This window comes from Pseudophryne corroboree, chromosome 3 (genome assembly GCF_028390025.1).
Source record: "Pseudophryne corroboree isolate aPseCor3 chromosome 3, aPseCor3.hap2, whole genome shotgun sequence".
NCBI lineage: Eukaryota > Metazoa > Chordata > Amphibia > Anura > Myobatrachidae > Pseudophryne > Pseudophryne corroboree.
This window is the reverse complement of record NC_086446.1, coordinates 412339388-412356704: the sequence shown is the minus strand read 5'-3', so window position 1 is coordinate 412356704 and position 17317 is coordinate 412339388. Positions and strand designations below refer to the sequence as shown.

The 17317-nt window shown below is 44.8% G+C and overlaps 1 protein-coding gene and 2 pseudogenes across 2 annotated transcripts in view; 2 read left to right on the top strand and 1 right to left on the bottom strand.

Annotated features, from left to right (window-relative positions):
- The window catches only part of NECAB3 (N-terminal EF-hand calcium binding protein 3), a 231844-nt gene that overhangs the window by 159284 nt on the left and 55243 nt on the right, over positions 1-17317 (top strand). For both annotated transcript variants that reach the window (XM_063960213.1, XM_063960212.1), the window contains exons 6-8: positions 793-929; positions 6787-6899; positions 6974-7053. In XM_063960213.1, coding sequence (XP_063816283.1) covers positions 793-929; positions 6787-6899; positions 6974-7053 — 330 coding nt within the window. The remainder of the gene's footprint in view (positions 1-792; positions 930-6786; positions 6900-6973; positions 7054-17317) is intronic.
- LOC134890918 (5S ribosomal RNA) lies at positions 2972-3090 on the bottom strand (annotated as a pseudogene).
- On the top strand, positions 10165-11185 carry LOC135056019 (ribosome production factor 1-like; annotated as a pseudogene).

Below are 17317 nucleotides of genomic sequence, written 5' to 3'. Positions count from 1 at the left end.
TGAGTAGACAACCCTCACAGAACCCTTCCACGTAACGTCTCCAGTGAAGTGGGCAGGGCAGAGCCGAGATGATGTGATTCATTATAAAATACGTAATCATGTATCTGTCCCCTGTAGCATAGTGCTATGAGTTGCGGCATTATGCTGTAGTTGTAGGAGTCACAATGGTATAACTTTTGACATGACCACAACGCACCTCCCACCTGGAACTCCCCAAACCCATAACTCCTGGAGGACATTAATAAATAATAAGTATGGTACAATATTAGATACAAAGAATAGTGTACATTGACAGGGAATGCGCAATAAAAACAGACTGAGCAGCCTTGCTACTACACCTGAAGGGACAAACACATAAATCCCAAAGAATTCAAGTACTAGGAAAATGTGCAGCATGCATTGGCGCTCAAACCGTAAGATGAATCCCTTGGATATTGGAGGGATGAACGGAATGAAACCAATAATGGTTACAAGATAAAGTGTATTTATTGTTATGAAACAAAACACACCAACACAAATGAACAATAAATGTACATGGTTAAAAAACAGATTAAAAAACACAAAACAAACGTGGACGAGGAGGTGCCTGTGCGGTAGATGAATGATCAATCTCTCACCATCTGGTGGCCCTGCGGTGGGCTAGCTTAGAGTAAGCAGTATTGGTCCACAGCTGAAATAGCCCGGCACCACCGCATGGAGCATAATAAACAATATTAGATGCTGGTTCAGAAATGGTTTTGAAGCCTCCATTTGTCCATATCTGATAATTGCTAAAACTTCTTTACCCAACAGGACTATGAGAATGCCTCCGAGATAGAGCAGTTTGTGACCCGATTCTTGCTCCGAGAGACAATAAATCAGCTACATTCCATGCAGAGTTCCCTGGAGTGTGCTCTGGAAGCTGTTGAGACACAAACTAAACAAGAAAGGTAAGCTACAGCCATCTGTATATCTTACCACCATCAAGTGTACTGAGCAGTGTTACTTGCTCAATGACCAATTTAGAAAATTAATTAATTTAACTCAATGACCTAAACAAAATGGCAGTGAAAGTAGAGCTAGTTCCAGGGATTTGAGATTATTCCCCAACAATATTCCTATGCAATGTAAAATGGTCTCTGGGGGCACCATGTGCATTGAGTTTTGCATGTACAGTACGCCTAGTGGAGTAAGCTAGCGATGCTCACAAAAGAGCAGTCATTGGTACCAACCACTGGAAGAAGTTCGGCAGAATGTGGGCACTCCTTACTAAGTACAGAGTAGGAGTACCAGTGCATCTCCTTTTTATTTTTATTTGTTAATCTTTGTTTATAAAAGTTGAAGACAAAAATAACAATCACATACAAATAAAGTTTACATTGCCAAAATACAAAAAGAGACAAATTAATGTTACAGTTTGCGATGTAGAAATACAATAAAGAATTGTCAAAACTACTTTTGTTTTATAACTTTTTTTTGTCTCATATTGTAGAATGTACAACAGTAAAACAACATGAAAAAGGATGCAAAAAAAGGAAGGGGTGAGGGAAGGGAAAAAGGCTATCACCACTACAAATTGCAGGAAACTGCGGGTGATGAAATAAGTAAAATGCTAGAAGCCCAAATCCTGCAGTGAGATCAACCAGTAATACTACACGGTACCAGGAATTTGTCTGTGAAAGAATAGGTACCAGGGATTCCAAATATCATGATATTTATTTATACCTCCCAACTGTCCTGATTTTTTGGGGGACTGTCCCGCTGTCCCAACTGTGGGCCGCAGTGCTCCGTGGTGTGTGTGTGTGGGGGAGGCTCCTGCACAGCGTCTATTCAGTGGAGACAGGAGGAGAGGGGGCATGCCAGCAGCTCACAGAGCGCTGGGCATGCCCCCTCAGTGATGAAAATGAGGGTGTGGCTCACAATCGCGGGCCCTCCCATGAAGCCACGCCCCATTTCCCACAGGCCATGCCCCCTTTTCGGCCGGGCACGCGCAGCTGTCCCTCCTTACCATAGACAAAAGTTGGGAGGTATGATTTATTTAAAGAGTCATGGAGCGGGGCAGTAATGTGCTCCATTGAAGCTGCATATATATATATATATATTTTGTTAATTAGCACATGTAGAAAAGGAGCTGTAGGTTGTTCCCAATTAAAATTTTGTAGCATTATAGATGTGGCTTCAAAGTTTACTTGATGGCTTCGAAACACTTTTCAATGGTTTACAAAGCAGGACGTGTAGGTGATCCTTTAGAGGAGATAAACTTCGAATCTTACCAATAAGGGCAAGGACTTCATTCCTATAGGTTATAATCAAAGAGAAGAGAATTGTGATCGCATTATGCCAATTTTCGGGCTTGTGCGCACACGCAGGGCCCACTCTGCACATGCGTGGCCTGGGAGATGTGATTGCATAGCATTGATGGGACCTCGTGTGTTCGTGGGGTGGTCGGGGGTGGCCACGTGGCATTAACAGGGTGTGGCTGCGAAAACGGGGGCAGGTACAGGACATTTTCGCTACCCTTATTTTTGACGGGTCTGCGATGCGATCCCAATTGCATTGCGATTGCATCGCTGGCAGGACTGAGCATGCTGGGGGGCCTTGTCCTGTGCAGGGTGGTCCTCAGTATGTGGCCGTCAGCATTTGCAATTTTGCTAAATAAGCAAAACTGCAACTGAAGCTGAATAAGATCTGCAGTCCAGAATCTGGCATATATACAGTTAAGGTATTGAAATGCAAAATATTATAACATATTGATACAGTGTGTTCAATAAATTATATCCTGCAGACCTCAGTTTTGACCAGAAAATGCTATCATTACAAAGTACAGGATAAAATAGTTCTCTGAGCTGCATGAAGGAGAGGCAGTCTGGTTGTAGCAAGTGTATATAGATCAAATCAAACTGCTGCAGGTAAAGATATAGATTGGGAATAGTAATAGACAAAGATTATCCCTTTTAGTTGAGACTGCTGCTGATTGTTCAACAATAGAAATTGTCTACAGCACCTGGTATTCCAAGGTGGTCTCCCATCCAAGTACTAACCAGACCCAACACTGCTTAGCTTCCAAGCTCAGATGAGATTGGTCATGCCCAGCGTGGTATGGCTGTAGGCTAATCTATCAGACAAGTGAGTGAGCCTCATCAGGTGTCCTGGGATAGAGAGATAGGAAATCGAGTATCTGCTGTTGGGGAGCTTTGTATAGTGAACCCTGAAGCTTCAGCCCACGGTTCAGTCCAATATATGTTCCTCAATGAGAGCACCCAGAATTGAGCGATAGGAAATAGAAAAAAGATAGAATAGACAGTGTAACTTGTGAACTAGTGTATACTGCTGTCTCTCATATGGCTTTTTTCACAGTGACAATTGGTGCTCATGTACCGCTCATGTACCATTTTGATCGTGCGACTAATGTTTCACTGATAGTGTGCACAGTGACGGAAAGATGCTGCAAGTGGGAGTCTCAGTTGTTTGAATATATGACACTGTATTAGCATAAAAAGCCAGATGTGACTGCGGCAATTAGGCCTTATATTGCCTAAAACATGGACATACACATACACACTAGGGATATGTTTTATTTATTCCTCCAGAAAACCATTAACCCACCAGTATGTTTTTTTAGAGTTTTCATGTTTTGAAGGTTATAGTGCAGCTACTGAAGTGTGTCAGGTTACTTATCACTGATCTATGCCTTTCTGCAAGTATGGTGTCCAAAATTGAATAAAATACACTCTGAAGTCTCATTAAAACGATGTACATTGCAATTGAAACTGCTTAATTTTACTGATAATGCCTCTACCTACGCAGCCAAGTATCCTCATCTGTCAGCACAGGAATTAGCAGTAAACTGTTTTGTTTTTTGTTTTATCATTTTACTATTTCAGCAGATTATATGCACCTCACCCAGTTTAGCATATGCCTAAATACATTTATATATTGGGTATTAGTGTCACATGATCAAGTTTCACCAAATCCTTATACATTCTCTACAGCCCTTATGCAGAGTCTCTATGCAGTTATGCCATAGCTAGAGATTTGGCCTAGGGTTATTACCTCCTTTTCACAATACAGTATAACAACAATTTGCTTGTCTACGCACTTGGGATTTATTTATGTTATTATACTTGCTGTAAACATTTTCCAAACATGTTGTACAGCGCCGTAACTACCTATGTGGCAGGTGTGCCTGGCACACAGCGCAGTTACCCTGAGGGCGCACAGCCACGGCTTGTAATGAGTCAAATTGACTCATTACAAGCTGCCAGTTTTTTGCCGTGCTCCGCGCTGGAGAAGAAGCAGTAGTGCCGGAAGCAGGGAAGGAGGAGGAGGGAGGGGGACTGGAGCAGCAGCAGCGCTATGTCATTGGTAGTAGCGCCGCTGCAGCACTCCCCTCTCCTTCCGTATTGGCTGCCCGGCGCTGCTGTGAATGCTGGGATGTGGTTCCCTCATCCCAGCATTCACAGCGGCGGGCAGCCAATGCGGAAGGAGAGGGGGCTGCTACAGCGGCGCTACTACCAATGACATAGCGCTGTGGCGTCTCCAGTCCCCCTCCCTCCTCCCCCTTCTCCTCTGCGGCTGCCCAGGATCTCTGCCAGCACGTGGAGCCTGATTGCCAGTGGGGAGAGATGGTAAGTATCTCTCTCTCTCTCTCTCTCTCTCTCTCTCTTTCTTTCTCTCTCTCTCTCTTCTGCCACAATATGTAAAAAGGGGGACTGGCTGCCGTAATGTGTAAAAAGGGGGACGCTGCTTCCATAATGTGTAAAAAGGGGGACGCTGTCTGCCATAATGTGTAAAAAGGGGGACGCTGTCTGCCGTAATGTGTAATAAGTGGACGCTGTCTGACGTAATGTGTAAAAAGGGGGACACTGTCTGCCGTAATGTGTAAAAAAGGGGGACTGTCTGCCGTAATGTGTAAAGAGGGGAACTGTCTGCCGTAATGTGTAAAAAGGGGGATGCTGTCTGCCGTAATGTGTAATAAGGGGGACGCTGTCTGCCGTAATGTGTAATAAGGGGGATGCTGTCTGCCGTAATGTGTAATAAGGGGGACGCTGTCTGCCGTAATGTGTAATAAGGGGGACGCTGTCTGCCGTAATGTGTGAAAAGGGGGACTGTCTGCCGTAAAGTGTAAAAATGGGATGCTGACTGCCATAATGTGTAAAAAGGGGGACGCTATCTGCCGTAATGTGTAAAAAGGGGCTCTACCTGGCGTAGTGGCGCTACTGTGCAGCGTAATTTGAATAATAGAGACTACTGTGCACCGTAGTATGAATTGGTATTATTTTGTGGCCACGCCCCTATATATTTTGCACGCGCCTGCGGCGCGCACTGCCCCTATCTTGCATAGGGGGTGCCAATGCCGTTTCTTGCACACAGCGCTAAAATGCCTAGTTACGACACTGATGTTGTAAAACAGATAGTAAGAGAAAGTTTGTCAATTATGTACACACAATACATTTGTTCCTATAATATTTTTTGCATACTGAAAAATTACAATAAATACTGTTTGCAGACATGTACAGTACTGTATATTCACCACACCTTTAGTGTATGCCGCAAAAGGTAATATGAACGTATATTGTCACATATTGGAATACACAAGGGCACAATGACACAATTATAAAGCATTGCATTTAGGAATTTGCACTGAACCATGGGGGTCATTCTGGCCCGTTCGTCCGCTGCGGTTCATCACAGCGGTGCGAACGGGTCGGAACTGCACATGCGTGGCGGCCGCATTGCGCAGGCGCATCGTTGTCCAGCGACGACTGTCGCCGGGCAGCAACACCGCGTACAAAGAAAGCGGTTGCAGCAGCGACCTTAAGAAGATGGACAGGCGGAAGGCGTTCCGGGGCGTCAACTCACCATTTTACGGGCGTGGAGATCCGAACGCAGGCATGTCCAGGCGTTTGGAGGGTGGATGTCTGACGTCAATTCCGGGACCTTCATCGCTGGATCCATCGGTAAGTAGCTGCAGGGCTGGTCTTGTTTTAAACAAAACTTTTTTAGCATAGCAGGGCTGAACAAGCGTTCACAGCCCTACTATGCTAAAATACACTCCCCCATAGGCGGCGTCTAGTTGATCGCACGAGCAGCAAAAAGTTGCTATGTGCGATCAACTCGGAATGATCCCCCCAAAGCAATTAGGGGTTCATTCCGAGTTGATCGCACGTAGCAACTTTTTGGCCATCCGCCTGTCACACTTCTTGCGATCGCAGCAGCGATCGCTTTCTTCATTATTCTTGTCGTTGCCCAGCAACGGCTGTCACTGAGCAACGACGCACATTGCGGCCATCACACATGCGCAGAACCGACCCGTTCGCACCGCTGCAAAGAACCGCAGCGTGCGAACGGGTCGGAATGGCCCCTTAGTCACCAGTCATCTTCCAAGTGCTAGACAATGAGATGAAAAGTTTGATAGGTTTCAGAGATTTTTTGCATCTAAATGTTTTGTTAGCAAATTAACCCCTAAATATTTAATCATAAATGTATCATTGCATCACAGCTGCCATACTTTAAATTGCATTTAATAATTTAGGGCTTTATTTAGAGTCAGGAGGTAATGCAGCAGATTTTATCCTGGGCAAACCATGGGGGTGCACCTGCCTCTGGTGAGCAGTGACATTACTTCAAAATTCCTACAAACTGGTACAAACGTACCGACTCACGAGACATCCATCAGTCCCCCACCTAAACTGGGGCAGTTGGGAGGTATGGTAATATAATAACTAAAACTCATTTTATTAACAAAACTTCATTTTGTTGTGCTTAAGGTTGTGCTTAACTCTTGTATCATCTGTCCCCTTCAAGACAGGATATGAAAAAGACAGAGCCTCAGCGGGTGGTACGCAGATGCAGCCGCCGGTCTCATAAATCTGTCTGCCTCCCACCAGAAGATGCATATCCTGGGATTCTGACAACTGGTATGCCTTTATCGCTTCTTTTTATATGTTTGCCTCCATCTAACTATTTGTAATGTTTGCTGTATATCTGGTAGGTGTGCTGGTAGATGGTGACACTCAGTGGTCTATGCAGATTAATCGCTTGGAGCAGCTCATTGACAAGCTGGAGTGTACGGTATGTGATACCTTTATATAAATAATGATATAAATCATATATACATACACTACCACAAATGACTATACATACATACACTACCACAAATTACTATGCATACATACACCATACCTCCCAACTGTCCCGATTTTCCCGAGACAATCCTGTTTTTTTTGGGGACTGTCCCACCCGTGGGCTGCAGTGTCCCGCAGTGGGGAGGGGCAGTTGGGAGACTCCTGTAACCGCTGCTCTACTTAGCAGAGAAGCGGTGAATAGACGCTGCGAGCATGCACACAGCGTCTATTCAATGGAGACAGGATGACTGGGGGCATGCCAGCAGCTCACCAAGCACTGGGCTTGCCACCTTAAGTGACGGCACACGGGGGGGCATGACTCGTGATTGCATCAGTTCTGTGATGCCGTGCCCCTTTTAAATAGGCCACATCCCTTTTTTGGATGCACGCGCGGAGGTCCCTCTTCGAAAGACTGAAATGTTGGGAGGTATGCATACACTATCACAAATTACTATGCATACATTGACTACCACAATTTATTATGCATACATTGGGGGTATCCAATTACCCACGGTCAATGACTGCGGGTAATTGTATCTCTGGGGGCTATCCCTTGATGCTCACACTTCAGGCACCCGAAACATATTCCGTGATAAGCAGGCTGTGGAAGCCACAATAATACATGGGATTGGGGACTTATCCCCGATCCCATGTGTTTTGCATGATCACGAGTCCAATTTCGGCCCAATCAAAGTGGCTTCTAATTGGATACCACGATAATGACCATCGGTCATTAATCGTGATATCCAGCCATTTTCATGCGCCAAAACGGCATCAGGGATAATTGGATACCGCCCATTGACTACCACAAATGATTATACATAATTTACAGTACACTGACTACCACATATTTTTGTGCATACACTGACCACTAAACATATTATTATTTATACATTGACTACCACACATTTTTTTTATGCATATAATGACTACCACAAATTATTATGCACACATTGACTGCCACATACTATTATGCATACATTGACTGCCACATACTATTATGCATACATTGACTGCCACATACTATTATGCACACATTGACTGCCACATACTATTATGCACACATTGACTGCCACATACTATTATGCATACATTGACTGCCACATACTATTATGCACACATTGACTGCCACATACTATTATGCACACATTGACTGCCACATACTATTATGCACACATTGACTGCCACATACTATTATGCACACATTGACTGCCACATACTAATATGCACACATTGACTGCCACATACTATTATGCATACATTGACTGCCACATACTATTATGCACACATTGACTGCCACATACTATTATGCACACATTGACTGCCACATACTATTATGCATACATTGACTGCCACATACTATTATGCATACATTGACTGCCACATACTATTATGCATACATTGACTGCCACATACTATTATGCACACATTGACTGCCACATACTATTATGCACACATTGACTGCCACATACTATTATGCACACATTGACTGCCACATACTATTATGCATACATTGACTGCCACATACTATTATGCACACATTGACTGCCACATACTATTATGCATACATTGACTGCCACATACTATTATGCATACATTGACTACTGCACATTTTTGTGCATACACTGACTACACATATTATTATGCATATACTTATTAGTACGTATTCTCACACATACATGGGGCTGATGCACAGTTAGCCACTATTGCACCACAAATTACAGATGCAATATGCAGCCATGATACAAGCTACAATTACAGTCATGTGCAAAGCTGTAAAGTCTTAAGAAACATGCTAGTCAACAACAATGCCATATGCACTTGATTTCTGATATTCATACATCCCACTTACTCCTACGTTACTGTCCATTTATTTAATTTGCAACAAATGCATTGATATTAGAAATCAGTAAAACTGCTAAAATGTTTCAAATGTAGCAGAAACAGCTCCCTATCTCCTGCATAAAAAGTTTTACTAATGGGGCGTGGCCTGGCAGGCAACTTGAGCTCCTGGCTGGCGTCTTCACCTACTGGGGTATCACTGCTCCCACAGACTGCTGGAGACCCCTATTGGCCCTGCACAGGTCCTAGAGCTGATCCACATCGGGAAATTAGGTTTGCGGAGCCGTGAGGTGCCTCCAGCATCCCTGTGGGCTGCAACCTACTTACACCACGGAAGCCGGGACCATAATCTCTGGACCCATTTTGTCTCCCCAAACTTAGCTGCTGCTGCACTGAGGATCTAGACACCTGCTCCAACCACACCGGCCGCCACTGCCTCCTCTAATCTTGTGACCAAGCGTGCCGTCATCAGGAGCTGAAGACTGTCTGCTCTCCTTGGTTTTCCTGCTCTCAGCGCCCTTTCCTTCAGCTGCTAGGAGGGCTCTTATGGCGCTGCAGTCACTGGCTGGACATTGCCTGGTGCCTCTCTATGGAGTTGCCGCTGCCTGTTACCAGGGCCCCTGAAGGATCTCCTTGCCTCTCTGACTGGTGGTGGTGACTGGGATTGTGCTACATCCTCATCACACCTGCAGGACTATTCCTTTCTCTGCTTTCTTTCTTCTCTTTTCCTCAGAAATGGAACTGATATAAGCCCCATCTGTACTATTTTCAAATTTTGTTTGTCCTTTTCCATGTAGTGAGCAGGGTGGACAGGTTTCTTTTTTGCTGCCACATAAACTGGCTCAGGTTTGCATGCTGTAACTTCACAACCTGAAGGATGGGGTATTTCAGAATATAATATTAAAGAGTCCCCACCACTGTTGATTTGTGGCACCTTTGGGATGCTTGCTCAGGATATGTCAGGGCAAGAGTTTCCCTTGGATAGAAACTACACGACTGGTCCCGCTGGAATCCACCCAAGGAGAAGTCTTTCTGAACTTTGCAAAATCCATGTACTTTGTAGACGATATCTATGCAGCTTGGAAAGCTCAGAAGCTAGGGTCGGATCTGTTATCAGAGACATGGCAGCCTGCGGGAAGGGAGCTCCCATCAAACTGTTCCATGCCGCGACACGTCTACAACATGAAAAGGCTTGCGCTGCCGAAGATCTCCTTCTACTCCTTCTACAATCACTCCAAGTTGTGTGTGTCCAAACTAGGTGAAGATACGTGGACGTTCATTGGAGACTTGAACCGATACCCTGAGCAGGGATGGAGAAGTGGAAGCTTTATCTGCAGGAAGAACACGGTCATCTACAGGGCATTCAGCAGCATGGTGGCATATTGCAAAGCATGCCATAACAGCACAATGCATCCTGATGACAGTGCTTACAGTCATTAACAGCAGGGATGTCAGTGGGCATCCTGGTGGCGTATAATGAAGCTACAGATGAATTTGCACCTTTTTTTAACAGACAGACAACACCCAAGATACTTATCACAACGTCTGACCACCCCCTTGGGGCGTACAGTGAAATTTACATAACAGCTGTCGTTTATTATACCCAACTCACAAGTATATTACAGGAGGGGTCTTGCATTGAAAAAAGTTATTCTACAATATATTTCCAGGGATTTTACAGACCTCATCGTCATCAATGAAGATCGGAAAATTCAAAATGGACTTATCCTATATCATTTACCCGATGGCCCTACAGCTCACTTCAAAATGAGTAATGTGCGCCTGCGCAAAGAGATGAAGAGGAAAGGGAAAACGCTGACGGAGCACCTACCGGAGGTGATCCTGAACTACTTCACCACGCAGCTTGGTCACTCCAACGGGCGCATGTTTGCCTCTCTCTACCCCCACGATCCCCATTTTGTAGGATGACAGGTGGCAAATATCACAGGTACTTCAGATATCACAAGCACATCTTCAAGAGTGAGAAGAAAGTAGTGATCTAAGAGCTGGGACCCAGATTTACCCTGAAGCTCCGATCCCTGCAGAAAGTAACCTTTGATTCAAAGTATGGAGAGTATGAATGGATCCACAAGAGGCCTGAAATAGACTCAAATAGAAGAAAATCTACTTATAAACTTATGGTACTGTTACATGGAACTGGTTTGAAGGCCGTAATGGTCTGCACTGGAATTACATCTACAGACGTTTGGTTCATCTGGAGCAGCACCCTCTGCTAGAACTGAGAAATGGACTAAGGAAGTTTAACATTTTCATTTGAGTCGGATCGTATGAAATCATATGGATGAAATAGGAGGCACTTGGATGTATTTGTTACTACATCTCTCCTATACCAGAATTCAGCTGTACTCTGTGCCCTCCATAATTCTCTGCCCAAGGTATTAATTACCCAGCATATTAAGACTGCTGTATAGTAATATAAAACAGGCTCCACTTCTGTGGTAAGTACCTGGAGTTATGTTACCCAGAGATGTACAGCTGGTCCTGCTCCATAATGAAACTCTGATTGATCAGTTACTGTAGGTAGCCCGATTATACATATAAAGTGCATGTAACGCACCGGCCTTATTCACATAGGAGCGTTGTAGTTTGAGCATCACATGCTCTCCATACATGAGTGGTTGTTCCACGTATGATGTAAAACACGTTTGATTTCTCCAGAGATCATTATCAACTCATGAGATTCAAGATGTTTATATTAGAACAAAATAAAACCTATTTTTATCGGTGAAAAAAGAAGACTCCCTGCAGGAGCGACAGGAAGACCAGGAGAACCAGTCTCGTCACAATAATCTTTGGATTTGCAATGTGGCACAATTGGTCCAGAGTTTTTCATTGCCCTCCTTCTTAAAAGTCCTCTTACAACACTTTATGCCTGAGTTTGCAGATGAGGACTGTTTATTTGATAGAAAGCATATGGCCCTCAGATCTAAGCCCTCTTTGTCCCAGCTCCAAGGGTTATAGCTCACCTCCATTACTATTGTTTAAAGTAAAGAATCCTATCATCGACACAGGACTCTCTAGTAGTGTCCTTTCAAAACATGCAGTTGCAAAGTTTTCAGGACTTGGCTCCATCGATGATTTAAAAATGCAGAGACCTTCAGTTGGTCACAAAAATCCTCCATCAGCACCAAATCCGTTACAGATGGGTATTCCCTATGTATGCTTACAACCTTTGCTGAAAACTCTGTTTACACCATGAAGACCTTAACTCAGGGACAAGAGATGTTGGCTAAACTTGATCTTCTTCCGGAGCCAACGTTTGATTCAACAAACTCCTCTTCCTCTCAGAAGCCCCTACGCTCCCAACCACCACTTCCAGACTGGACGATAGTGTCTCGTCGTCAAGATAAGGATTATGACCCCACTTGACTGCCTCAACATGTGGTCCCTTCTACCACTCTGTGATACTCATTTATGGTGGAAGAGTGGTCTAATTTGAAGAGTGACATAATATTCTTCCAGTTTTTCTTTTACAGTTTTTCCTGAAGTTCTGTTCATGACACACACTGTTAAGTTTATGTGTATTAGACAGTTAAAGTGTATTTGCCAGTTATGTTTATCATGATCTCTGTCTTTATTGGCAGTCATGTATAGATGCTACTTCTCTTCCACTTATTTCCTATTCTCTGCCCACATCCTTCCCTCTCCCCCTCCCCTTTTTAATCTTTTTTTTTTTCTATTCCCATTCCACACATTAGACACAGATAATTCTACCTACCATAGGGACTTAATTTAGATGTTTTGGCTTAGGTCGTACTGAAAAAAAGAGGGGTACCCAGCACTTTCTGATTACTGTAAGCAGAGCCGGCCCTAACCAATATGATGCTCTAGGCAAGATTTTGACTGGTGCCCCCTAGCACCGCCGCTAGTTCCACCTCTGACCCTGCACCACTTTCCCAGCACCATCACCCCTCACCCCTCATTTTGGTACTCCTACCCCCTATATTTTAAATAGGAACAGTGCACCCATTTGGTGCACAGATCAAAAAGGGACGTGTTCTTGCTGGGAAGAGGTATGGCCACACAACAGTACACCCAATTCAAATTACGCTACACAGTAGTGCAACGTTATTCACATTTTATCATGCGATAGTCCCTTATTCACGTTACATCACACAGTAGTACCACTTTACCTTGTATGCGTTACTCCTCACAGTAGTGACCCTTATTCACATTACGTCACACTGAATTGCTCCTTATTCATATTACACCACACTATATTGCTCTTTATTCACATTAGACCACACAGTAGTGCCTTTTTATACATTACGCCACACAGTAGAGCACCTCATACACATAATGCCACAAATTAGTAATGCATTTATACACATAATACCACACAGTAATGCCTTTTACACATATGACACACATTATTAATGTCCTTATATACATAATGCACCTTACACATTATGCCAACCTTTAATAATGCCCTTATACACATAGTGCCCCTTACACATATGCCAAACACTACTGCACAACCAACCCACCCGCACACAGTACTCACATGGCCATTAATACTGTGATCTCTGCCTCTGCTTGGATACATATGTGTCCTCGTACATCTTGCCTCAATACACCATGCAGCAGGTAATGCCTGGCATGAGTCAGCTGGTAGCTCTGTTAACGTTGGGCACCTTTTTTGACTAAAATTGCATTTTATTTGCATTACAATGTGGCTAGGATGCACAAGCTGCTTCTGCTGATTAAAATGGTATGCAGCATGCCTATATTCTGTGTGCAACTGTAGCTGTATCTGCACATGAAATGCTACATTACAGTTATTTCCAGGAATACACTGTAATGTAGCATTTTGTATGCAGATACAGCCACAGTCATACGTAGAATATAGGCATGCTGCATATCATTTTAATACGCAGAAGCTGCTTGTGCCCCATGGCATACCAAATGCCCTAAACATTTGCCTAGTTTGCCTATGCCTAGGATCCTCTCTGACTGTACGGTTTACAAACTGCTGCTCTCCTAGTACATGGGTTGCTGAGCCCAAAACCAAGATGATAGAAATGGCTAAAGACTGAGAGCGCAATTTTGTACAAATTGATTGTACTGGTAAGGCTCATGCTGCTCTGACCAAGTTGCATAGTTCTACCACTACCCCCATGCTCCCTATGGGACCCATCTCTACAGGATTCTTGCCCATATGGACTCCTTTTTCTTGATTTATCTCCTTATTTCCTCTTAGTGGTCTTCTTCTTTCTAGTTTGCTTCCCTCTTCTACCTTTTGTGTAGGCCTGAGGCGGCCAATATTTTTCATAGTGGAATCTATAAGAGTTGTTAGCTGAGATTTTCCTTACATGGTCTTATAACCCTTAAACTACTGTATTATCCATCAATGTGAATGGATGAAATTCCCCCAGGAATTGCACCAGTGGTTCTGAGGAACCTGTAGTAAGAAGAGAGCTGATGTTGTCTTGCTTTAGGAGACGCACTTTCTCGACTTCAAGGTAAGCAATTTTCCCAGACCTTCTTCACCTTGGCAGACTGTACGAAACAGGGAAGTGCCATTCTAATTCACAGGATCGTCCCGTTTGTACACACTAAAACAGTGGCAGACCCAGAGGGCTGTTATATAATGATGCTTGGTACCCTTTCTTCAGAGGCCCTCACCTTAATTTTAGTCTACGCTCCTAACCAAGACCAATCCCAATATTTTAATTTGTTATTCCATCATGTTGATAGGGTGGCACAGGGACATATGATACGAGGGGCGGGAGACTTTAGTACAATTATTCACCCTGTGTAGACAGACACGGGCCTCCATCACACGTTTTGGGAGCTCCTTCTGCTAGGTCTTCCCACACCTTAGTAGCCTACCTTAAACAATATAACCTAAGTGATTCCTGGCGCCTTAAACACTCCTGAACCCATTTTCCCCTCATCACCAGCACTATTTGCAGATTGATATGATCCATGTCTCCTCTTCCATCACACTTATGGATGCGGGCATCACTCCCTTTATCTGGATGGACCAATAGGTTGTCTATATCCTGTAGGATCTATACAGGACCCCTCGCAGCACATGAACTGGCGCCTAGATGAATCATTACTTCTTAACCCCTCTGTGTTTTGGTAAGAAAAAGTAGCATTGAGCCATTATTTTTCGGAGAACGTTTCTCCTGAAATTTCTCCTAGTATTATTTGGGAGGCACATAAGGACACCCTGAGAGCTAAGGCATCTGCGATGTGTAAGAAATCAACTCAAGAGTGCCCAACATAAGAAGTCTCTCTGTGTGTCCCTGCTAGCTCAAATAAATTATCTAAAGGGGCAATTGAATAACTCTTGTCTCATTGTGCCACTTGTGTATTAAAGAAATTGCACCAAAATAATTCAAACGTAAACAAGCAGCCAGCATGATAGACAAATTGTACTCTAAAAACATAGGTTTAGCTACCTGTGACCCCAGGATAATGGTCAATGAGTTCGGGGACTTTATAATTAGTTATATAATTTGGGCAGAGGGTGACAGGGAAAGGTAGAGAGTGATGGGGAGAGGCTGTGGGGGACAAGGAGAGGGTGATGGGGAGAGGTAAAGTGATGGGGAGAAGCTGTGGGAGATGAGAAGTGTCAGAGGCTGACGGGGAGTGGGTGACAGGCAAAGGCAGCGGATGACAGCAGAGGTAGACAGTGATGGAGAGAGGCTGTGGGGGACAAGGAGAGGGTGACAGGAAGAGGGAGATGGGTGGAGACAGAGGGTGACAGGGTGAGGTAGAGAGAGAATGGGTGAGGCTGTGAGGGACGAGGAGAGGGTGATGGGGAGAGGCAGAGTGTGAAAGAGAGAGGCAGTTAGTGACAGGAAGAGGGTGACAGGGTGCGGTAGAGTGATTGGGAGAGGTTGTAGGGCATGAGGAGTGGCAGAGGTTGACAGGGAGAGGCAGTGGGTGACAGGGAGAGGTAGAGAGTGATAGGGAGAGGCTTTTGGAGATAAGTTACGGGGTGAGGTAGAGAGTCATTAGGAGAGGCTGTGGATGACAAGAAGAGAGTGACAGCTAGAGGGGGGAGAGGGTGACCAGGAGAGACAGTTGGTGATAGGCAGAGGATAACAGGGAAAGGTAAAGTGATGGGGAGAAGCTGTGGGAGATGAGGAGTGTCAGAGGTTGACAGGGAGAGGCACTGGGTGACAGGTAGAGAGTGATGGGGAAAGGCTATAGGGGACAAGGAGAGGGTGATGGGTGGAGACAGAGGGTAACAGGGTGAGGTAGGGAGAAATGTGAGGACGTGAAAAGGGTGACGGGGAGAGGCAGTTAGTGACAGGAAGAGGGTGACAGAGTGAGGTAGAGTGATTGGGAGAGGTTGTGGAGCATGAGGAGTGGCAGAGGTTGATGGGGAGAGGGTGACAGGGAGAGGCAGTGGGTAACAGGGAGCGGTAGAGTGTGAGAGGGAGAGCCTCTTGGAGATTAGGTGATGGTGACAGAGTGTGGGTAATAGGGAGAGGCTGTGGGTGACTGGAGAGGTGGAGAGGTTTACAGGGTGAGGTCAAGAGTGATGAGATGCTGGGGGTGACAGGGAGATGGTGATGGTGAGAGGCTGTGGGTGATGGGGAGAGGGTGTCAGGTAGAGGCAGAGGGTGACGGAGAGTAGGTGAAAGGGAGAGGCTGTGGGTGATTTGGAGAAAGAAGGTGATGAGGATAGCCAATGGGTGATGTGCAGAGGCAGAGCGTGACAGGCAATGGGTGATGAATACAATTCATTTTATTCATTTTACTTACCACCTACTGTACCACGGTAGAACTCCAGCATGTGGAGGGCGGCTCTTCATTGAAATTTCACACCGTGGAGTAAGATCGGGGTGTTCGATTCCTGCCACCGGCAGCAAGAGAGGAGGTAGACTATAGTGAGAAAGGAAGAGCCAGGGAGTGATGAGGGGAGGAAGAAGGAAAGGGGAGAGTCTTGGCCCCAGTACATAATATATTTGCAACTCAGTTTAATTTAATCTTAGATTCTTAGCTCAGCCAGCTCATGTCCACCCCTGGCCTGGCTGTGATTATGTGTCCACGCTGCAGCATATCACACAAATATAGATTTTACAGAGACTGGCACATGCTAGTGTGTGATATGCTGCAGCGTGGACACATAAGCCCAGCCAGGCCAGGGGTGGATATGGGCTGGCTGACCTTTTTAAAAATGTGATCTTAAATTAAATTAAATTGAGCTGCAGCATCTCTGTGTCTTTTTTTCCTACCATGCAGTGTACACACATGGCTACCAGAGGTGGCTGCGGAGGCAAATGGCTCTGTGTCAGCAAGGGCGCCAGAATGTGCTGTGGTTGGGGTGGGAAATAATTTTGCTGTTCCTCTCCCCTCAACTGTGGGGACTCATTTACCTCCAGATT